General features: G+C 38.4%; 1 protein-coding gene across 2 annotated transcripts in view; it reads left to right on the plus strand.

Moving 5' to 3' along the window:
• The window catches only part of tpp2 (tripeptidyl peptidase 2), a 44,156-nt gene that overhangs the window by 17,935 nt on the left and 1,154 nt on the right, over window positions 1-25,067 (plus strand). The window contains exons 16-29 of one of the 2 annotated variants that reach the window (XM_061887644.1): window positions 2,686-2,840; window positions 2,931-3,047; window positions 5,167-5,267; window positions 5,344-5,440; window positions 8,669-8,806; window positions 8,910-9,154; window positions 11,794-11,872; window positions 15,955-15,993; window positions 16,580-16,731; window positions 16,800-16,896; window positions 18,897-19,027; window positions 19,124-19,370; window positions 21,378-21,497; window positions 23,169-25,067. The exon at window positions 23,169-25,067 is cut by the window's right edge and continues 1,154 nt beyond it. In XM_061887644.1, coding sequence (XP_061743628.1) covers window positions 2,686-2,840; window positions 2,931-3,047; window positions 5,167-5,267; window positions 5,344-5,440; window positions 8,669-8,806; window positions 8,910-9,154; window positions 11,794-11,872; window positions 15,955-15,993; window positions 16,580-16,731; window positions 16,800-16,896; window positions 18,897-19,027; window positions 19,124-19,370; window positions 21,378-21,497; window positions 23,169-23,258 — 1,808 coding nt within the window. In that variant the 3' untranslated portion in view covers window positions 23,259-25,067. The remainder of the gene's footprint in view (window positions 1-2,685; window positions 2,841-2,930; window positions 3,048-5,166; window positions 5,268-5,343; window positions 5,441-8,668; window positions 8,807-8,909; window positions 9,155-11,793; window positions 11,873-15,954; window positions 15,994-16,579; window positions 16,732-16,799; window positions 16,897-18,896; window positions 19,028-19,123; window positions 19,371-21,377; window positions 21,498-23,168) is intronic. The other variant, XM_061887645.1, reaches the window with a different exon arrangement.

The raw sequence follows: 25,067 nt of genomic DNA on the forward strand, positions 1-25,067 counted from the left end.
AATTATTATTATATGCGCTAACGCAGAGGAACTACTTTTAGTGGCGTCATGATCACAGGTCGCTAGGTAGCTTGTGTAGCTACAGGGTTGACATAGTGAGCTACTTTTGCTGCATCGCCTCTGAGTTGGTCATAGTTCTTATAAATCATGCCTATAGGCCATGGGTCAGCAACCCAAAATGATGAAAGAGCCATACTGGACCAAAAATACAAAAAAATAAAAAATCTGTATGGAGCCACAAAAAATTAAAAGCCTCGTGAGGCAAAATGATGCAATATGTACATACAGCTAGCCTAAATAGCATGTTAGCATCGCTTAGCTTGCAGTCATGCACTGACCAAATATGCTTGATAAGCACTCAACACAAGTTAATAACATCAAGGAAGCATAAAATGTTTGGTGGACAAAATGAGTCTTTCTCTGGCATCGTTGAAGAATGTTATACATGGAAACACACTACGGTGAGTTCAAGGATTGCCAAATTAGTAGGACAAAACAGCGCTCTCAGAAAATCATGTTTAATGTAAACAGTGGGATTTTGTAACAATTAGGGAGGTTTGTGTCACGCTGTCGTCCTACAGAAACCCTATAAAACAAAATTAAATTTTTTCCCAATCGTTTTCTATTTTCATACATTTTTTAAATAAAAGCTCCAGGGAGCCGCAGGTTGCAGACCCCTGCTATAGGAGAAGGTTTTTGCCATAAACCAAGAAGTTGGTCAACTTTGACATTCAACTTATACCTGGAGATGGCGAGAAAGACATTAAAAGAACGCTCATTTGCCGCCACCTTTTTTTAGATTATGAATAATTCTTTAAACGGGAAGATAACAACATCCCATCAGTCAGCATTCCGAAAAACAGGAGTGATGAGGTCACGACTATTGTCGACAAATATAATTGTCGCAGACAAATTTTACTGTTAACATTTTTCGGCAGTGTCGACTAATTGTTGCAGCCCTAGTTCCCTTGCCACTTTGCGGTTTACTTACTACTATTTCAGTACTTTGCAGTTTTTGAAGTACCACCATTCAGGTTTTCATCTTAAAATGACCGGTACATAGGACTTAGAGCTGGGGTCTTCAATGTTTTCCAGACCAAGGTCCCTCAAACTGGACACTGTTTGTGTTTTAAATTAAACTCTTCGCAAAGGTTCCCTACTATGCAATACTAAAAAAATTAAAACATATAGTACAGTCAGTGTTTCCCACAGGCAGAAGGGCCTGTCGATTTCTGTGCCGTATGGCAATATACGTTATATGTATTGATATTTTTTATGTAAAGTAAAAACAAAACAGTCCTAGTTATTTTGACTTAGTAAATATATATTGACTTACTAAGACAAAATGATGACCAAGTCAAATGAATGACTTACTGTAAATAAGAGTTAAAAGTCGCTCACCTGCTAAACACCTTTATGCTAACCCGCATCACCGCACCTGCCTGCCTCTGCCTTGAGCACTGACTCCATGTGCTCTGAATACTCACTGCTGATTGGCTGTTACCGCTGTGAATGCGCACTGCTGATTGGCTGTTACTGCTCTGCGTGTAACCAATCAGATGGTTGTGTGGGCGGGACAATGCTGGGTGCTGCAGACATACTGACAGAGGCAGTAGGAAGAGTAACAGCTTGTTAAGACTTTACTTTAGCACCAAATGACAATATAAATATATTTAATAAAGTCAAATATAAATAAAGCAACAAGAGAAGTATCTTATACTTCTCTTTTGTTTGATTGACTGATACTTTTATTAGTAGATTGCACATATTCCGTACAATTGACCACTAAATGGTAACACCCCAATAAGTTTTTCAACTTGTTTAAGTCAGGGTCCACATTAATCAATTCATGGTAAAGTAAACCTGAACAGCCGATGGGGGCAACTACATCAACTATATGATTTGCCTGAGAAACTGGACAGGACAAAAAATTATATATTTCTATATACATATATTTTTTTAAAGACTTAATTTAAGGCGGTGGCTCTTTGTTGTTAAGGCGGCCATCTTAACAACAAAGCACTACGGGAAGCCCTGACAGTATAACGCCACTAATATCTAGCTGCAACTAGCAGGCTAATTGCTAGCTGACACTTAGTGTAGCTGAGAACCAGAGCTCTAATTGCTACAGTTGCAGTTACAATTGCTACAGTACAGTTAGTACAGTGTCCATGCCACTGTTATTTTTAAACTACACTACAATGTGTTACATCAATCTTAATGTGTATTTAAAGACTTATTCGTGGAAAAGTTGCTTCGACAATATATAACAAATATTTAAAATATAGTTAAATCAACCAAAACTGCCATAACACCCCTGCAGTACTTTTGTAGACCCCTTGGGGTTATGGAACCTCTGTTTTAGAGCATGTGAAGTGTTAGTAGGAGTGTGTGGAGGGATTATAAAGACTGTAAATGCATATTATATTCATAAACATAGTAAACTAAATACCGTTACTCCCCTGCCAAAAATGCACCTATCGCAGTGGCGCCTGGAACTTAACCCCCGTCATTATTGTGGGAACACTGTCGTTAAAAAGGCAAATATTTTTAGTTATGCTATCTACCGCAATCAGAGTAGTGGGGTTGAAGAGTGTACACCAGGGTCTTGACACAAACAAATGTTGCTGATAAGTGTTTTTTCTTTCTGCTCTTCACCCACGTCTACTCCTTTGTCCTCAACAGAGATCACACTGTCTTCTCATTCTGGAGACGTGTCTTCAAAGTTTGTCCTGCATGCGGTGCACCTCGTCAAACAGAAAGCATACAGAGCCAACGAGTTCTATAAGTTCTCCTCACTCTTGGAGAAAGGCTCACTAACCGAGGCCTTCCCTGTCCTGGTTTGTACAATTAGTTGAAGAAGTTTCAAAGAAGATCATGAGGGGAAAATGCTTGTGATGATAAATACTGGTGTGTTGTCTCCTCTCCAGTCAGGCAAGATTGTGGAACTGTGCATTGCACGCTGGTGGGCAAGTCTGGGTGATGTCACCGTGGACTACAGCATCTCCTTCCATGGACTCAGCATTTCTCCTTCGCCGCTGCACATTGTTAGTGGAACACACACACACACACACACACACACACACACACAAATGGTAAATGGGTTGTACTTGTATAGCGCTTTTCTACCCCTTTTTAAGGAGCCCAAAGTGCTTTCACAGTATTTCCACATTCACCCATTCACACACACATTCACACACTGATGGAGGGAGCTGCCATGCAAGAAGCTCACCAGGACCCATCAGGAGCAAGGGTGAAGTGTCTTGCCCAAGGACGCAACGGACGTGACTAGGATGGTAGAAGGTGGGGATTGAACCAGTAACCCTCAGATTGCTGGCACAGCCACTCTACCAACTTCGCCACGCCGTCCCCCCACGCACTCACCCATGCATGCACACAAACACACACACACACAAATAAATACATCTATATGTATGTATACATATAGATGAGGGAACTCTCCTGAAGAAATCAATAGAGTATTTATCTATCTATCTATCTATCTATCTATCTATCTATCTATCTATCTATCTATCTATCTATCTATCTATCTATCTATCTATCTATCTATCTATCTATCTATCTATCTATCCATCTATATACATCTATGTATATATATGTGTAGATGTGTGTATATATATGCATATATATGTTTGTGTATGTATATATATATGTGTATATATATATATGTATATTTATATGTGTATATGTGTATATATATGCATATATATGTGTGTGGATGTATATATATGTGTATATATATGTGTGTATATATGTATATTTATATGTGCATATATATGTGTGTGTATGTATATATATGTGTATATGTATGTATACATGTGTATATATATGTGTATATGTATAGTACAGGCCAAAAGTTTGGACACACCTCATTTTAATGTGTTTTATTAAATTTTTTAGACTATTTACCTTGTAGATTGTCACTGAAGGCATCAATACTATGACACCTGTGAAGTGAAAACCATTTCAGGCGACTACCTCTTCAAGCTCATCAAGACAATGCTAGAGTGTGCAAAAAAGTAATCAGAGCAAAGGGTGGCTATTTTGAAGAAACTCTAATATAAAACATGTTTTCAGTTATTTCACCCTTTTTTGTTAAGTACATAACTCCACATGTACTCCCCTAGAGGGGGTGGGGTTGCCCACATATGTGGTCCTCTCCAAGGTTCTCATAGTCATCATTGTCACCGACGTCCCACTGGGTGTGAGTTTTCCTTGCCCTTATGTGGGCCTACCGAGGATGTGGTTGTGGTTTGTGTTGTGGTTTGTGCAGCCTTTTGAGACACTAGTGATTTAGGGCTATATAAATAATCATTGATTGATTGATGTGTTCAGTCATAGTTGTGATGCCTTCAGTAACAATCCACAATGTAAATAGTCATAAAAATAAGGAAAGCTCATTGAATGAAGTGTGTCCAAACTTTTGGCCTGTACTGTATATCAGTGGTTCTCAAAAGGGGGTACTTGAAGGTATGCCAAGGGGTACGTGAGATTTTTTTAAAATATTCTAAAACTAGCAAGAATTCAAAAATCCTTTTTAAATATATTTATTGAATAATACTTCAAAAAATATGAATTTAAGTTCATAAAGTGTGAAAAGAAATGCAACAATGCAATATTCAGTGTTGACAGCTAGATTTTTGTGGACATGTTCCATAAATATTGATGTTAAAGATTTCTTTTTTTTGTGAAGAAATGTTTAGAAGTAAGTTGATGAATCCAGATGGATCTCTATTACAATCCCCAAAGAGGGCTCTTTAAGTTGATGATTACTTCTATGTGGAGAAATTTGCATTTAGAATTGAATCACTTGTTTATTATTCAACAGGTTTTTAGTTATTTTTATATACTTTTTTCCAAATAGGTCAATAAAGACCACTACAAATGACCAATATTTTGCACTGTTATACAATTTAATAAATCAGAAACTGATGACATAGTGCTGTATTTTACTTCTTTATCTCTTTTTTTCAACCAAAAATTATTTGTTCCGATTAGGGGGTACTTGAATTAAGAAAATGTTCACAAGGGGTACATCACTGAAAAAAGGTTGAGAACCACTGCTATATATATATGTATATGTATATGTATATGTATATGTGTGTATCACAGACTTATTCTGTCTTGTATTCTGTCTTTTGCCAGCATGCGTCAGAAGGAGTGACAAGTTTTGATGTGTCTTCACCTTTGAGGTATGAAGAAGTGTCACCGACTATTACCTTCAAGTCTTGGGTTCAGCCTCTCAGGTGAGTTCACACCCTTTTTTTCCATTGCTTTGCTGTTGAAGGTTTTTCTCATTCGTTGTGGTATCTTTTCTTGTAGGCCGCTCAGCTCAAAGATAAAACCTTTGGGAGGGAGGGATGTTCTACCCAACAACAGACAACTTTATGAAATTGTTTTCACGTACAGTTTTCATCAGGTACCTTTTTGTTGAATTTTGCCTATCATTCACAATCCTTATGTAAGACAAGCCCATATGTGTTTTCAATTTTTTACATTCTAACTAATAAATAAACATTAGCAAATGTAAGCTAACAATGCGGGTAAGGACTCACCTATAAAGTGCTCTAAAAACATCCAAAAGCCTCCATCATTAGTTTATATACGTGCTGTAAGTATATAGGTAATATAGTAACAGGCACATTCACAATAACATGTCATATTTACACATGTTGCTCATTTAAAGAAACGACATTTCAACAACACTACTAATCATGGCAGAATATGAGAGACAACCATGTCTACTATGGGCCAAATGATGATTTGGGACCTTTTATTTTTGGGCCTGAATATACAGAAGTTGAGGTACAAGTTTTAGAAGCTGTGTGCTAGACAGATCCAGCTTTAGTAAAACACCAAGCATTAGAGATGTCTGATAATATCGGACTGCCGATATTATCGTCTGAAAAATGCTTTAAATTGTAATATTGGAAATTATTGGTATCTGTTTCAAAATTGTCGGTATCGTTTTCTAAAAGTAAAATTTATGACTTTTTAAAATGCCGCTGTGTACATGGACATAGGGAGAAGTACAGAGCGCAAATAAACCTTAAATGCACTGCTTTTGCGTGCCGGCCCAGTCACATAAGTGAATGCAATGCATACTTGGTCAACAGCAATACAGGTCACACTGAGAGTGGCCTTATAAACAACTTTAACGCTGTTACAAATATGCGCCACACTGGGAACCCACACCAAATAAGAATGACAAACACATTTCGGGAGAACATCCGCACCGTAACACAACATAAACACAACAGAACAAATGCCCAGAATCCTTTGCAGCACTAACTCTTCCGGCACGCTACAATATACACCACCTCCACACACCTCAACCCCGCCCACCTCAACCTCCGCATGCTCTCTCAGCGAGAGCGTGTCCCTAATTCCAAGCTGCTGTTTTGAGGCATGTTAAAAAAAATAATGCACTTTGTGACTTCAGTAATAAATATGTCAGTGTCATCTTGGCATTTTTTAGTACAACTTCAGTTGATTTATTTTGGATATCACATCCATCCATCCATCCATTTTTCTACCGCTTATTCCCTTTGGGGTCGCGGGGGGCGCTGGTGCCTATCTCAGCTACAATCGGGCAGAAGTCGGGGTACAGCCCGGACAAGTCGCCACCTCATCACAGGGCCAACACAGATAGACAGACAACATTCACACACTAGGGACCATTTAGTGTTGCCAATCAACCTATCCCCAGGTGCATGTCTTTGGAAAACCTTGTCACATTATTTAATGCAGGGGTCTCAAACTCTATTGACCTGGGGGCCACTGGATGCAGAAACTAGGTGAGGCTGGGCCGAAAGAAAAGATTACTTAAAATATCTAAGATGCACTTTTTAATGAATTCACCATTTTTGAATGGCTTTCCCGCCCTAGTAACATACTTGCCAATTCTCGCCATTTTTCCAGGAAACAGTGCTCCTCCCGACAATCTCCCGGGGGAATCATTCTCCCGGTTTTCGCCCGGACAACAATATTAAGGGCGTGCCGTGATGGCACTGCCTTTAGCGCCCTCTACAACCTGCCGTCTCGCCTGCTTTTCCACCGTTCAAACAGTGTGCCGGCCTAGTCTCATATTGTTTGAGGCCTCTGCAGACCCACACAAGTGACTGGAAGACATACTTGATCAACAGCAATACACGTCACACTGAGGGTGGCGGTATAAACAACTTTAACATGTTACAAATATGCGCCACGATGTGAACCCACACCAAACAAGATTGACAAACACATTTTGGTAGAACATCCGCACTGGAACACAACTTTAACAAATTCCCAGAATCCCATGCAGCCCTAACTCTTCCGTGTTTGTCAGTCTTGTTTGGTGTGGGTTCACAGTGTGGCGCATATTTGTAACAGTGATAAAGTTGTTTATACGGCCACCCTCAGTGTGACCTGTATGGCTGTTGATCAACTATGCCTTGCAGTCGCTCACTGTGTCTATTGAAGCCAAATACAACATGCGGCTGGGCTGGCACGCTGTTTGTACAGGTTGTAGAGGACCTTAAAGGCAGTGCCTCCACGCTGCCCCCTGTATATCCCCCTATATATTGTTGTTTGGGAGAAATTCCAGAGAATGATTACCTCTGGAGGGGTACTGAAAATTGGGGGTCTCCCGGAAAAATCGAGAATATACAATTATGAGGCTGTAAAGCACCATTCATCTAAAAGTCGCGGGCCGCACCCAACGTTAAATTTTCACATCAAGGTGCGGGCCGCTTAATAACGTCTCGCGGGCCGCAATTGTTTGAGACCCCTGATTTAATGTATCCAGCGGGGCATCACAACAAAATTAGGCATAATAATGTGTTACTTCCACGACTGTATGTATTAGTATCGGTTGATATCGCTATCGGTAATTAAGAGTTCGACACCATCGGAATATCGGATATTAGCAAAAAAGCCATTGTTGGACATCTCCACTAAGCCTCATATAGCAGTATTGCTAAGTACAAGGTATACAAACAGTGAATATAATAAAACAATCAGTTACTGTACAATGTCTGCTGTCACTGAGATGCCAACTGATGGTATTTTCATATCTTCCCGTTAAGATGAATTAGCCATAATCCTCACCCGTGTTAAAAAATAAAGCAAAAAAAGAAAAGCGACTTTTCGTGTCTTTCTTACCATCTGTGGGTCTAAGTTGAATGTCAAAGTTGACCAACTTTTTTCGGTTATGTGATCAACCTTCTACTATCCAGGTGAAAGGCATGATTTATAAACTAAAATTAACTTTACCAGCTCAAAGGCGATGCAGCAGCTTAATACGTTAATATAGCAGCATAAGCACGTTAACTCTCTGCAATCGCAGCCCCGCTAAAAAATAGTTTGTCTGTGTTAGCGCTTGTAATAACAATAATGCTAATACTTTGGTATTATTCAGGTCACGGCATGTAAATAGAGTATTGTTGGCGGTTTATGGATGTTTTTTAGAGTGCTATATGGGCACAAATGTGTATTCCTATTAGCCACCTCATACTTGCTGTATTTTACTACTTAGAATGCATAACAAAAGAAAAACATGTGTTCTTGTCTTACATAAGGATTGGTAGTGCAGTTCCCCTTTAAGCACAGCACTTCTTAAGTGGTATTTTCTTTCTGTGTTTATTCACCTGGTTCCTCCCATGCACAGCCAAAAAGCGGAGAGGTTACCCCGAGCTGCCCCCTGCTGTGTGAGCTGCTGTACGAGTCAGAGTTTGACAGTCAGCTCTGGATGCTGTTTGATCAGAACAAGAGACTCCTCGGCTCAGGGGACGCCTATCCACATCAGGTCCCCTTCTACATCCTCCTTTTTCTTTTGTCATCTTCGCATGCAACGATGCTTTATATGTTGTCGTATGAGCAAACCCCTTTTTTTTTTTTTGCTTCTTCAGTATTCGCTGAAGCTGGAGAAGGGCGACTACACCGTGCGCCTGCAGGTGCGCCACGAGTCGTCCAGTGAGCTGGAGCGCCTAAAAGACCTGCCGTTTGTGGTCTCCCATCGGCTGTCCACCACCCTCAGCCCCGATATCTACGAGACGCAGCGTGCGGCCCTCATGGCCAAGAAGAAGGCCAACTCTGTGACTCTCTCTCCGGGGGCCACGCAGCACTTCTATGTCACTGCCTTGCCGGATGACAAGTGAGTGGAAGTGGCAAAGAAATGTTACTTTTAAAACAAGCATTCACACATTAAAATGCAAATTAGAGATGTTCGATAATGGCTTTTTTGCCGATATTACGATATTGTCCGACTCTTAATTATCGATTCCGATATCAATTGATACTAATATGTACAGTCGTGGAATTAACACATTAATAGGCCTAATTTTGTTGTGATGCCCTGCTGGATGCATTAACCAAGTAACAAGGTTTTCCAAAATAAGAGAACAACTTCAACTCAAGTTATGGAAAAAAGTGCCAACATGGCGCTGCCATATTTATTATTGAAGTCACAAAGTGCATTATTTTTTAACATGCCTCAAAACAGCAGCTTAGAATTTGGGACATGCTCTCCCTGAGATAATCCCAATACCCACTAAATCTATGGGAAATAATATACTTAGACTTTCACAAAGTGCATTATTTTTAAAAATTTTTTTAAACATGCCCCAAAACAACGGCTACAAAAACAATGAAGGCACACAGCTTCTGTCCAGAGTATGCTAGAGTCATAAAGTAAACAATAACATAGTCCTCCTGTAGTGCAAGACTGCCTGTCATACTGTATAACAGGAAATTATAAACTGGGCTCAATCTGCCCTGCTCTAATGTATTTGTGTGAGTAACACAAATGTGCTGCAAGCTAGTGGTGAGTGCTTGAAGTGGCCTAGCAGTCAGCCAGAGCTTCTGAAATGCTGCGTTGAGACAGGGCACCTCACCTCCGTTCACTGCAAGCTGCTTTTGGTGTTTGCTTTTCATCCATCTTCCGCTTCTATTCAATGTGAATCTCCATGTGATTCTAGAAGAGGTTGGAGATCAAATTGCTTGTATTAAAAGAAGACGACTTGGTTCCTCCTCACATAACCACAGTTTTTCAGTCATTGCAAATTGCCAGTTTTTTATCCGTCAGACACACTTTAAAATAATCCCAAACCACAGACATGGTGTCGTTAGTCAGTCACCGAGCGAGCTCGCTTGTTAGCCACGGCTACAGCACCGGCAACAACACGCTCCTGTTGTTGTTATGCTACGCTCGCGGCGGTTTGATGAGGTCATCAAGCGTCGCCAGTAAACCCTCTCATGCTGCAGTTGTCTACTCCTGTGTTGTGTGTGGGAGAGAGGGGAGGGGCTGCTGACTGGAAGACGCAACTGCTCCCTACGTCCGTGTTTTACCACCTATGTACTGCTCTGTACAGCAGCGTTGTAAAAAGTCATTATTTTACCTTTTGAAACAGATACCGATCATTTACGATATTACATTTTAAAACATTTATCGGCCAATATCATCAGACATCTCTATCGCAAATATTTCTTCATTATTCCTCCATGGCCAGACTGACATAGCTGTAGATCAGTGGTGTCCAAAGTGTGGTCCGAGGGCCATTTACGGCCTGTGGCTAATTTCTTACCGGCTCGTGGCACAATTATTAGCATTCAGATATTAGCATGATGGATTTTTTTTGGCAAGTTTTGCAGGTATACACATCCGCGTCAAATATTTTGTTACTTCACGTATCGTACTTGCTCGCATGTTAATCTTCATAGGCTAGCTTCTTTAGCAAATTTGATAGGTATACACCAGAATCATATTTTGGTGCTTGATGTATGCTATTCTCACAACGACATCCTCGGCTCTGATATTACATCCGGGCAAGAAAAAAAGGGAACATTTTAGAAACCTTGGAAGGCACCGCAGATGTGGTAGTTGCATGAATTCCAGGGTGCATGTCTTGCCAGAACACCGGCTCGACTTTGAACATGTTGTCTATGCACAATGCAAAACTGCTTTGAAGATACTAATCTTTGCCGTCATGGCAGAAAATAAACACATTTTCTTCAGAAAATAACCACATTTTCTTCAGAGTGTCATTACTACTGGATGATTAGAGGGAAAGGAAGGGCTAAGCACGCTACTCAGCGAGCAGGACGACACAAGAAGCTAACCGCTAAAGCTTTAGTGTAAAGTGTACGATCCAGATGTCGATACAATCGATACCTGGCGTAGTAGTGTAAAAAAATACTAAAGTAATTACAGCTGTATTTATCTTTTACTTGTTTTTATTATTACATATTAATTTTTGGGTTGTTTTTTGTTATTGTTTACAAACTGCGGGAGTAAGTCTGGATACAGGAAGGCTTGGAGAGCGAAACCCAAATAATTTAAATAGGAGCTAATAGTTGTGCACAAGCCACTTTATTTTGCTTGAAAAATATATGTAGCATTTACTACATCATCGGATTTACAAAAATATTAGAAAATTCCAGATTTAATAAAATAAGCCTTATAAAAATGTATTGTTGTCTTTACATTAGTTACTTGCTATAAAACATTTTCAGTTGTATAATGTATTGTGTAAATATCGTATCGACACTCGGAAATGGATCAATTGGGATGCCAAAAATATCAGTTAGAATGTTATTCCTCATATTGAAGTGTTCAAATGAGTATTTTGCCACAAAATTCTGTAGCTAGAAAAAGGCATTGTTTTTAAACACAATGTGTAATTCAGGCACCAAACCTATTCCGCACTAATTGTATGGACGTAGTTTTCACATACGCTCCACTATGATAAATAATTATATTTCTGTCCCTGTTGTTTCTGTTTGTCCGTTATTCAGGATTCCGAAAGGTACAAGTCCAGGATGCTATCTCTCAGGGTCTCTTGTTGTGGCGAAGAGCGAGTACGGGAAGAAAGCAGTGAGTGACTTGAGTCCTTTCAGATGTGTCAGTCCTGTACCTCAGATTGTACAAATACAGTATTGGCCAAAAGTTTGGACACACCTTCTTATTCAATGCGTTCAAACTATGACTGAACACATGTTGCGTTTTGTACTTAACAAAAAAAAAGGTGAAATAACTGAAAACATGTTTTATATTCTAGTTTCTTCAAAATAGCCACCCTTTGCTCTCCTGCTTTGCACACTCTTGGTATTCTCTCCATGAACTTTAAGAGGTAGTCGCCTGAAATGGTTTTCACTTTACAGGTGTCATAGTTTTGATGCCTTCAGTGACAATCTCCAAGGTAAATACCGTATTTCCTTGAATTGCTGCCGGGTATATAGTATGCGCCTGCCTAGAATTTCCGCCGGGTCAAACTCGTCACGTCACGAGTGACACTTCACCTGTCATCATTTTCAAAATGGAGGAGGCTGATTTCAATCATTTGAAATGGCATAAAGGGAAGAAGATTAAGAGCTATTCAGTAGGATTTAAGGTCCAAGCTATTGAATATGCTAAAAAGAACAGTAAGCAGCTATGTTTTATTAATATACCGTAGCTGCGTGTGTCAAATATGAGTCATTAAATGATTCCCGCCTCCTGGTGGTAGAGGGCGCTAGTGATCCTTCTTGCGACTACTCGGCTGCAGAAGAAGTGACAACAAGCAGCAAGAGTGAGCAGCGATCCTTTATTTTTTTCCTCTCGCTTGCACTTTTAACATGGAGGATTACATATCTAAAATAAAACAGTTTTCTAAACTGGACTTTCAATGGAAGTAGGAGGTAATAAAGGAAGATCTCCATCGAGACAGAGAGACTTTTAAAACTGAAGAAAGAGAAGGAAGACTTCTATAAACAAGTTATTGATGCTTTTGATCAGAAGGAGCTGCGCATGGACTTCATTTATAAGTAAAGGGAAGACCATAATAACCGTTTTTTTTTTTTATTAAATGTGCTTTTCATCCAATTCAAATTTTTAAACGCAGGCCTAAATTTACCTCATGCCTTCGGAAAGTGCCGGAGTGAGAAGAGGTTTTAAATAATTAGCGCATGCTTGACTTTACCGCATGCCTTTGGTAAGTGCCGGAGTGAGAAGAAGTTTTAAATTAATTTGCGCCCTGGCGGCAATTCAAGGAAATACAGTAGTCTTGAAGGAAAAAATAAAAACGCATTGAAATGAGAAGGTGTGTCCAAACTTTTGGCTTGATCTGTACATATGAACTTAGTTATTCAAATGAAGAATCTGATCATTTAAATGGTTTGATCCTAAAGATTAGGCTTGAAATACCTTCTTCTAAAGCCGTTGGGTTTCGCTTTCAAAAGAGCGTCACCTGAAGTGGTCGCTTGTGTCAGTGAATCAGCGGTGATGTGGAACTTGTTTTTATTGCCCGTCAACGTTATTCTCTTTCTTCTCTGATTCATCTGCCGCCACAGAAAACCTGTTAGTCTCCACTTATCTGGTTTGGCTGCCGCGTTTTCTGTAATTAGATGACTCCGTATTAAACTTGTTCTGATAACACCTCTGGCTCCAAGGAAAGGCTGAAGAAAAATGAGAAAACAATTTATTTGACTATTAGAATTGTGGGGAAAATATGATTATAAAACTAACATTTTAGTTCACTTTAGTGGAAAATCTTGACTGACCTGAACGTCTTGCCTACCTTTTAGGAAGACCTAAACTAAGATTTTGAGCCATGAATTAACTCTGATCCCACAAATTCTCTCCTGGATCAGTAGGCAATAATTCCCACAAAGATACTTTAAAATCTTGTCTTCCTGGATGAGTCAAAGTTTTTGTACCTGCAAAGAAGGACCAATGATTTTTTAAATTCTGTTTTTACTTTGAAGGGCCATGATTCCTTACCTAAATTAGGTATGTAACGATCAACATTAATAATAATAACTGCGGTAAAACTCATGAAGGTTAGTAATGCCCTTTTAACTTTAAATGATGGAAAAAATGTGATTGATAACCGTGGTTGATAAACTCACAGACTGACTGGCGCCTCTTAGCCAGCCTAAATGCTAACATATAAACAATAGACATTGACGTTTTTCCCCATTAAGAAAATGGCCCTGCGATGAGGTGGCGACTTGTCCAGGGTGTACACCGCCTTCTGCCCGATTGAAGCTAAGATAGGCTCCAGCTCCCCCCGCAAACCCAAAGGGAATAGGCGGTAGAAAATGGATGGATGGAAGAAAAGACATACCATAACCTGGGGGTCTGTCTTTAGCGCCGCCCTTGTGGCTCTCTGGAGCTTTTTTAAAAAATGTATTGAAATGGAAAAAAGTGGGGGGGAATATTTTAACATTTTATTTTGAATATGGTTTCTGTAGGAGGACAAACATGAGTCAAACTTCCCTAATTGTTAAAAATCCCACAGTTTATATCAAACATGCTTCACTGGTGAGAGTGTTTGGTGAGCGCCGGTTTGTCCTACTAATTTCTACAGTCTTTGAACTCACCCCTAATTTTGTCAACTAAGTATTTTATACTGTGCGGGAATGCACAAAGGTGAGCTTTGTTGATGTTATTGACTTGTGTGGCGTACTAATCAGGCATATTTGGTCAGTGCATGACGGCAAGCTAATGGATGCTAACATGCTAGTTGTATGTACATATAGCATCATTATGCCTCATTTGTAGATATATTTGAGCTCATTTAATTTCCTTTACTCATGTCCTCTGTGTATTTAATTTATTTTTGCATGTCTCATGACACATTATCTGTATGTAATATCGGCTACATTTCTCATAGTTGTTTGTGTGCCTTGTTGTTCCAGACCACAGCAAATGTTTCCCAGTTTGCAAAGACTGTAATAAATCCTTTAGAAGAAGACGGCCTGCCGTTTCCTTTAACTTGGACACACACATCTCTACACTATCAGTGAAGCATACAGTGCATCCGCAAAGTATTCAAAGCACTTCACTTTTTTTTATTATGTTACAGCCTTCATTCTAAATGGAATAATTTAATGTTTGTCCTTAAAAATCTACAGAGAATAACCCCATAGGGTTTTAAATTGCATTGTTTTTTTTAAATCACATATTCATAAGTATTTGCAGCCTTTGTTCAATACTTTGTTGAGGCATTTACAGCCTTAAGTCTTCTTAAATACGATCACACAAACTTGGCAAACCTATCTTTGGGCAGTTTCGTCCATTCGTCTTTGCCCATTCCTTTTTGCTGTACCTCTTAAAGTATTGAGCATATGTACATGTACCGGATTTTTTAAAATGTTTATTTCATTTAAATAAATACAAATATTGTTTTAAATTTTTATTATGGGGTATTTTGTGTAGAATGTTTAGGCCAAACATGAATTTATTTCATTTTAAAGTAGGGGTGTAACATAATATAATGTGGAAAAAGTTACTTTGTACAAAACACAAAACATACAAAATAGTGGCTTTTCTAAAAGTATTTTTATTTATATTAGTTATTGAAAAAATTACTTGGTAAAAATATTCAGTGTGTGTATAAGTACTTTTTGAGCACATTCAACGATAATGAAGATAATCGTAATCATTTTGGTCACGATAAGGATCAGAGGAAATGTTCATATTGTTACATCTCTAACCGTAGTTAGTGTAGATGTTGATTATTAATACACCTGGCATAATTTGACTTTGATTTTGTTCAAATGTAAATAAAAGCAAATAAATATTGTTTTCCCCATAATAAAGTCTCTTATACATTAACATATTCTGTGAGACATCATCTCCAATAAAATAAAATACTTTAAGCCAGAAGTATGAATATTTTCAGACTTGACTGTATTCAAAGGTCAAAATCTGCATGTTTTACTATTGTTGGAAGAGCCTTTCCTCAGTGGCAGCGATGCCAAAGTATTGATATTTTTTTTTGTTTTGCATTGAACCTGCTCAATGGAAAAGTATCCTTTCCCACATGGTATTGTTTGATTCCCGATGTCCAAGTCTAATAGTGTCTCCATTGAATCCCTAAGTGAGAATGAAAGAGAAATGAAGGAAACAAAAAGAATCCTTTGTTGGTGTGCTTGTGTTGTCTCTTCCTTACTGTGTGCTATTCTGACCACCAGGGGCAGTCCTCTGCAAAACGACAAAGAAAGTTTAAAAAGGTACTGGATGAGCTAAAAACCCCGAACAACAGAGCGCCCTCTGCTCTCCTACCTTGTGGAAAATGCTCTCTACCCCACTTTTGAGATTTGTTCCATTTATTTCCATTTTTCTGTGAAAGTATGTCAAACGTGTCTTCATAGAAGTTGGAAATGTCTGGTGATGTGTGGACTTAGGACTGAACTAGCTTTTTGTTTTGACAGAACCACATTGTATTTTCTTTCGTCCGTCTTCCTTGTTGGTGTCTCAACAGATTTCTTTCAAAGTAAGAATGCATGATTGTCAGATTTAAGATGGAACCCTATTCATGGAGGGGTGATGGCAGCGTTGGTCCAATGGACAGATTTGATGCAGTGTCGAAACGCTTGTGTTCAAATGTTCATGCACTTTTTGTTTCTTTTGCACCTAAGGTCAACTCTTTACTAATTGATTTTTTTGGAATAATGCAAGAGGCTGTTTGAAAAAGCTGTGATCACAGCTTATATTGACATTTTTTTGTTTTGTTTGGTTTTATTTTGGCACAGGTGGTAATGTCGCTGCTGACTTCTTGTTGTTACTTGATTTTCCCCACTTTTTGTGTTTGTGCAGGACATAGTTTCTGTCGTCTACCACCTGATCCCTGCGCCCAACAAGGCGAAGAACGGAGGGAAGGAGAAGGACAAGGACGGCGACAAAGAGAAGGACGTTAAAGAAGAGTTTGCGGAAGCCATGAGAGACTTGAAGATTCAGTGGATGACAAAGTCGGTGTTTGAAAAACAGGTTTTCTCAAAATATTCTTTCTTATTCATTATTTTTCCCTTTCTGTCAGGTTAGACTCTTGTTCGCTTTATGATGACCTGAAGGAGAATTACTCAGATTACCTTCCTTTGCATGTGCAAAGATTACATCAGCTGGACTCTGAAAAGGTAACGAGCCATCAAGGAGACACCCTTTTTATGTGCAGTCGAACTTCAAGTTTATCGAAAAGTTTGTATTTCTGCATTAGAAACAATGTAATAACGAGTTCTAGCCTCGAAAAAAGTCTATATTTTAGTGAAGGTTTGGACACAATATAAAGTAATTTATATCAAACAAACATAACAATCCACTTTATCTTTATTAACAAGCCAAAACAATAACAAAGGCAATCTAAACTGCCAGGCACACACACACAGGTTTCTTTGGTGCCCTCACAAATGATCAGAAATCACAAAGACCCTTAACTTTAACAATCATATTGCTACAATAGTGAACATTTAAAAAAGTAAATTCCAGTTACAAAGGATGAGCTGACAAGAAAGGAAGGAGCTGACCGACAGGGAGAACAGGCCGTGTGTGCGTAAAAGAGGCGGCCCCTGAATGAGATGTAACGCTTTTCATCCACTGTCGCTCATCCTCCCTATATCCAGTACCAACAATATATGATTCTGGATCATTATTTTTACCAAAGTTATCGTTGTAGGCTCTCACAAAGTCTGCATGATTTGCATTGTTGTTGATGGGGAAGGGATCTGCGGTTCCTAACGCAACGTCAAGCAATTACGTGACTGGCTTCCTCATTATCTCTCAAAATTAGAGATCTCTGATAATGCCTTTTCTGCCAATATCTGATGTTCCGATATTGTCCATCTCTTAATTACCGATACCGTTATATACAGTTGAGGAATGAACACGTTATTATGCCTCATTTTGTTGTGATGCCCCGCTGGATGCATTAAATAATGTAACAAGGTTTTACAAAATAAGAGAACAACTTCAACTCAAGTTATGGAAAAAAGTGCCAACATGACACTGCCATATTTATTATTGAAGTCACAAAGTGCATTATTTTTTTTAACAAGCCTCAAAACAGCAGCTTGGAATGTGGGACATGCTCTCCCTGAGATAATCCTGATAGCCACTACAACTATGGGATATACTATATTTTGACTTTCACAAAGTACATACTTTTTTAAACATGCCTCAAAAACAATGAAGGCACACAGCTTCAGTCCAGACTATACCAGAGTCATAAAGTAAACAATAACATAGTCCTCCTGTAGTGCAAGACTGCCTGGTATACTGTATACCTGGAAATTATAAACTGGGCTCAGTCTGCCCTGCTCTAACATATTTGTATGAGTAACAAAAATGTGCTGCAAGCTAGTGGTGAGTGCCAGAGCTTCTGAAATGCTGAAGGAAGACGTCTTGCTTCCTCCTCACATAACCAACTTTTTGCAGTCATTGCAAATTGCCAGTTTTTAATCCGTCAGACACTTTAAAATAATCCCAAACCTTAGACATGGTGTCGTTAGTCAGTCACCGAGCGAGCTCGCTTGTTAGCCACGGCTACAGCACCGGCAACAACACACTCTTGCTGTTATGCTCCACGAGCAGCGGTTTGATGAGGTCATCAAGCATCGCCAGTAAACCTCTCATGCTGCAGTCGTTTACTCCTGTGTTGTGTGTGGCGGAGAGAGAGGAGAGGGGAGGGGCTGCTGACTTTCAGACGAAACTGCTCTGTCCAGCGCCATTTTAAAAAAAGACATTAATATACCGATAATTTCCGATATTACATTTTAAAACATGTATCGGCCGATATTATCGGACATCTTTACTCAAAATGGCCTGGGAATCTATGTGAGATTGATTCTATTTTGATCATATCTATTTATTCGCAAACTTTGTAGGTCATTAGGTGTCATAAATAAGATTGATATGATAATAGCTTCAATATAAAGACAACTTGTTTTTCCACTCTACTGCTACTTTAAGTTGAGTGACACAGACATGTTTTAACACGCTGTTTATTTGACAAATGTCTTGTTTTAGACCGCAATATTGTTCAATTAGGAACAAAAGGTTCCCAAATAGAGAGGTTCCTATTTCATAAAACATCATTTGCACATAGTGTCCATGCCACTCTTTCCTCCTGTTGCTGTTTTAGGAGCGTGTAAAACGTCTGCGGGAGGTAGTATCCGCCGCCGACACGGTCATCTCCCACATTGACCAGACCGCCTTGGCTGTTTTCTTCACCCTGAAAACGGACCCTCGACCTGACGCCGCCTCCATCAAGACGTACGTGGCTGTGATGTCGCCCATTCGACCACAAACCCTCGCACTGCTCTGTCGTGTCGCCAAGTGCGAGTCTTGACATGCACGTGGTGGTTTCAGGGACATGGAGAAGCAGAAGTCAAGCCTGCTGGACGCTCTGTGTAGGAAGGGCTGCGCTCTGGCCGACCAGCTTGTCACGCCCACGCCTCAGGACTCTAGCGGCACCGTCGCCACGGGCCAAGCCGATGTGGAGGATATTGGCGTCCAGTTGCCAAGCAGTTCTGACGACACGCTGCAGGGTGTGGCTGACAATCTGATGGAGACCTTCTGGGAGGTGCAGAAGTGGGCGGAGCTGACTGAGTCCAAGGTGAGGATTGTTCTTTTTTTTTTTTATTTAGTCCAAAACTTCATTATTTTGACATTGAAATGTCTCAACGCCTATTCCAAAATACTCTGTTTCAATTTAAGTTGACTATTGTATTATGATATTTACGTACATGTTACTCAAACGTAGCATGTTTTACCACCGCATGGCGTCTTGAACCCGCGACGTCTCATCTGAAGACAACTGTAAAGAATATGATCGCTCTCCTTTTATTCCCTAGACCGGTGGTTTTTAAACTTGTTTTACCAAGTACCACCTCAGAAAACACTTGGCTGTCAGAGTACCAACATAATGACCTACATACAAATACAGGAGAGTACTAGGCGTAATTATTCATTAAAAACAAGACAGAGGTTTTAATCAACAAGTATATTTAATATTTTAGCCACTTTAAAATTACACACAATACGAACAGTACCACTGTGTTTGAATATTTAATTAAGTGGTTCTTTGATCAGGGGTCGGGAACCTTTTTGGCTGAGAGAGCCATGAAAGCCAGATATTTCAAAATGTATTTCCGTGAGAGCCGTATAATATTTTCTAACACTGAATACATCTAGATGGGTGCATTTTTAAGTAAGACCAACATTTTTAGAGAATAATATGTCTCTTATTCTTTTTAATAACATTGTTATTCTAAAGTTAACCAATAATAACTCTAATACTTCTTACCATTAATGCGACATCTTGAACAGGTGCGGTAGAAAACAAACGGTTGGATTAAAACGCATGAGAATGTTTTATTATTTGAACGTTATTTTTAACACTGTGATTACCAGCGGAATTATTCATGACTTATCGTGTTAAGCAATGTTAGCTAAGATTTATCTGAGAGCCAGATGCAGTCATCAAAAGAGCCACATCTGGCTCTAGAGCCATAGGTTCCCTACCCCTGGTCTAGATGGAGCCCGCATACCACCCTTTGAGAATCACTGCCCTCGACACAGCAGAACCTTGATTTACAAACTTGATTTTGTCTTGAACAGGGTTTGTAAATAGAAAAGTTTGCATCGTGAAACACATAATGAATCTGAATAATGGGTTCCAGCTGTGACCAGAATCCATGTTTTAGTGAAGGTTGGTACACTTTCAACACAATATAATGTGCTATACTGTACTGTATATCAAACAATCATAACACATTTGTGATGGATCAAGTTTCTCTTTATTTCCGATCTAAAACAAGAAGAAGTTGCTGTTCTGCACACAGAAGTCACTCTGGTGCCCTCACAAACGATCAGTAATCACAAAATCCCTAACTTTGACAACTATATTGCTGCAATAATAAACATTTAAGAAAGTTAAATCTACTTACATCAACAAAGGAGGAACCGACTAGAAAGGAGCACATCGAGGGAGGAAAGCTCTTCTCCGCTGTGAAATAAGTCTTCTTTGGCATATTTTCCAGAAAAGTCCGGTCTCATCACAATTAAAAGTTGCTGCGGTGCGACACCGGCTTCATTGATTCTTCCATACTTCTAAACGCCATTAATGTATTCCTCTTATAGTCTTTTTAATCTGCAGCCATTCCCTCCTCCTTTCAACCCTGGTCTGTTGTATTTTTGGGACTCATATTGACTTGGCAAAATGGACAAAACTTGTTAAAATTGCGAAAGAAGCGCTGAGTGGTGACTAGTGGCAGCATGTGACAAGGGGGGCTACGCCTCTCCACAAATGCTGCACACTGATATTTACCTGCAGGCTTGACACAAAGTTTGCAAATAGAGGGGTTCCTAAATCCAGGTTCCACTGTGATTTGTAAAAAAAAGCAAAGCATGCTGGGAAACGCCTTCTCCTGCCAACTCTTCCCCTTGTCCACCATAATCCTAAGTGAAGTTACAAATGTAACTCCTGATGTTTTTGTGTGAATGTACAATATTGGAGCTTTCAGCCAAATGTTCCAAAGATACGAGGAGGGGAAAGACCAATGACTCTCTAAAAGTTGTGGTGAACAGGTTCATGGACATTTTTTTATTTTTTTAAATTCAGGTACTGATGTTCTCCTACAAACATGCTCTGGTGAACAAGATGTATGGCAGAGCCTTGAAGTATGCCTCCAAAATGGTGGAGGAGAAACCCAGCAAAGAAAACATGAGGAACTGCATCCAGGTATGAGCAACATAAAAAAAAGCCTATTTTTGATGTTGCATTTCTTGAAATAACTTACAGTGGAACCCTGTTTTACATACTCCATTTGTACATGTTTTCCATTAGAAACAATGTGAACATGAATAATGCGTCCAAGCCTCGATAAAAGTCTATATTTTAGTGCAGGTTTGTTTACTATACAAACATATTATAAAGTGCTATATTAGTAGTATATGTGATAAGTGCCAGCTTAATGTTAGGAAATATAAAGTCACACTGATAACATTAAAAAAAAGCTCCAAATAAATGATAAAACGCTACAATAATTATCTGCACTGTGCTTTAGGTGAGTTAGGTGAACAAATCAATTGCTTCTATCTCAAAAGACATTCCAAACTGCCCCTAAGATCCCTGGATGTTGCAGAGTAAATATGGCGAGGGGCACGATGGCTGGATGCTATAGTTAACAAGGAGACAAGAGTCCTTTATCCATGCATATTTTTATTTGGCCTTTAGTTGGTAATCTGACAGGCGTGTCCAAACTACGGCCCCCGGGCCAATTACAACCTGCTAGCGTCTGATATTTGGCCCGTGAGACCATGAGTTCAATGAAACATTGCAGCGCGGAGTATTTTCAAATTATTTCAAACACCATGTCATTTCTGAATGCCACACATTTTTTACCAATATGTGAAAAATTAGAGAAAATCAACTCAACGACTTTGAAATTTACTTTGTACTTTTAGCGCAGTGTCTATATATAAGACACAATCAAAACAACCTTCCCTAGTCATGGTAAAAAATAAATAAATAAATAAACATATATATATATATATTTAAACATATATATATATATATATTTTTTTCATTTAAAATTTTTTTTTTGATTGAAATATTTATTTCAAACCTGCACAGTACAACAAAACGCTTTTTTTTTTTTTACATTTTTGGCAGAGATAATCATGCAAGGCTTGAAAAGAGGTTGGATGAAGCAGATGCTTACAATATCCCAACCCCTTTCACTCATTCCACATTTAACATAAACAATATAATACAAGAACAATACTATATAAACAAAAACAAGAAAAACTCTTGTACACTAACAATACCATAGTACCACTGTTACTAGGAGACAAGACGAGACAAAACACACACAGGACCCAAACACTCTCTGACCATACACCTCTCTCCCATCGCTCTGTGCTGAGGGCATCACTCTCTTTATATATTTATATATATATATATATATATATGTGTGTGTGTGTGTATGTATGTACGTATATATATATGTGTGTATATGTATATGTTTGTATGTATATACAGTATGTGTGTGTATGAATATGTGTGTGTATATATATATATATATATGTATATATGTATGTGTGTGTATATATATATATATATATATATGTGTGTGTGTGTGTGTGTGTGTGTATATATATATATGTGTATATATTTATCTATATATTTATTTGTATATGTATGTATATATATTATTTATTTATATCTTTGTATATTTCTTTATGTATTTAATTATTTATTTATAAATTGTTACTTTACATGCAGTCAGGTGGGCTCCAAGTCCAAAAAAGTCTGGACACCCCTGGTCCGGAACGAGGGTTGTTAGATTGATGTTGTATAAAAGTAAGAGCTCCGTCATCCAAGTAAAACTGACTTCCTGTGTTTTTCCAGCTCATGCGTCACCTGAAATGGACGCACTGTGCTACTTTCACGGAGAACTGGTTGCCTGTGATGTACCCTGCAGACCACACCCCTTTCTAGCAAGGCCGCCTCAGACCAGCGAGCACGCCGTAGAGTCCAGCTGCCAAGAACTCACCGAGTCTGTCGATCCGAGTGCCACCAGCAGCACAACCGCAAATCCTTGGATGTATTTACCTTTTCTTGGTACTCTTTCAGTCTTCTACTATTTCTTCACGCTGGCCCCGGTCTACAGGGTCCAAGGACCACCGGGAGGCGTCCTCACGTCTTTGTGCCATGCTCACTGGCCTCTCAAGTTCACTTTCCCACTGGACACAGCAGACCTCAGAACACAGGACGGCATTGTGGTGCCTTCACTGACGGCGGGTGCAAGGGACGCTCACCAGCCTGTGGTGTCACCCGCACCTCGTGTTGGTCACCTCCAGGACTTCAGCTGATGCACAGCGTTGCAAGTCCAAGTATGTACATAGAAAGGACAACATAGTACCATGCAATAAGTATTTACTGTTGTATTCCACTTGATGTACATTTATGCATGTTGTGGCCGATTGCAGGAAAAGTCTTTTTATTTCTATGTTCATTTTCATTTGCATGATTTTTACATTTTTCATTTTCCAAAGGCAGGTGTGTAAGTCAGTGGTCCCTTTTTTCTTTCATTTGATGTCTTCACATGTGTATTGACTCATTAATTGTAATTTATCTTACGTTACTTTTAGTGTTTTTAATCGCAGCTGCCCACTTTGCACATGATTATGGAGGTTCAGTTTTGTTTATGTTTTACCGAAGCTCTTTTTTGGACACAGATTTTATGTCACTGAATTTTTTGCGCTTGAATTTTGTGAACTGGATTTTTTTTTTACACCAAATTATGCTGACAATTTCATCGGATACAAAATATTCAGTAAAATACGTGAGTTTAAAAGTTCAGTTTGTTAAAATTCAGAGTATAAAAATTCAGTTTAAAAACTAAAACAAACTGAACCGGCCCATGAGACGCTCCAGTCCTAACTATTTATTTATTTAATTAATAAATATCTCATTATTAATGAAGTTCTAATTATTATTCAATTATTAAATATTTAATTCTGTCGGAATTATTAAATTAATACATATCTTGTTATTAATTCAGTTGTAATTATAAAATTAATATCTGATTATTAATTCTGCCTTAATCATCAAATTAATAAATAACTTATTATTAATTCAGTCCCAATAATTCAATCATTAAATTAATGGATATATAATTATTGATTCAGTACTAATGATTTCATTATTAAATTAATAATTATCTATCAATTCATTCTAATTATTTATTAAATAAATGCATAAATATAAAATTATTAATTCAGTCCTAATTTAATTATTAGATTAATACATATCAAATTATTATTCAGTTCCAATGATTTAATTATTAAATTAATAAATATATATTAATTCAGTTCTAATTATTTAATTATTAAATTAATAAAAATCCAATTATAAATTCTGTCCTAATTACCTGAAGTGAGTCTTGAGTTTTCAAATTGTATTGGAAGGTTTTTTTAACAAATATTTTTTGCTCGGAATTTTTAAATCCTAAAAGATTTTACTCAGATTTTATTTCCAAGACACAATTTTCTTTCTGACTGAAATTTAAAAATGTTGGTTGTAAAAAAATGTTTATTCCATAAAATTGTCAGCATAATTTGATCAATTCACAAAATTCAAACGCATTTCAGAGTCCAAAAACATATTTAGTGATAAAAACAAATTAACATCCATACTTGAAGAAATATTTGTTTCTCTTTTTTGGTAATGTTTCCCATTAATCTTTATGTGAAACAAGAACACCCTTTTTTGTGCATTCTAAATAGTAAAAAAACTGTTAGCACA

The sequence above is a fragment of the Nerophis ophidion genome, linkage group LG25 (assembly GCF_033978795.1).
Source record: "Nerophis ophidion isolate RoL-2023_Sa linkage group LG25, RoL_Noph_v1.0, whole genome shotgun sequence".
NCBI lineage: Eukaryota > Metazoa > Chordata > Actinopteri > Syngnathiformes > Syngnathidae > Nerophis > Nerophis ophidion.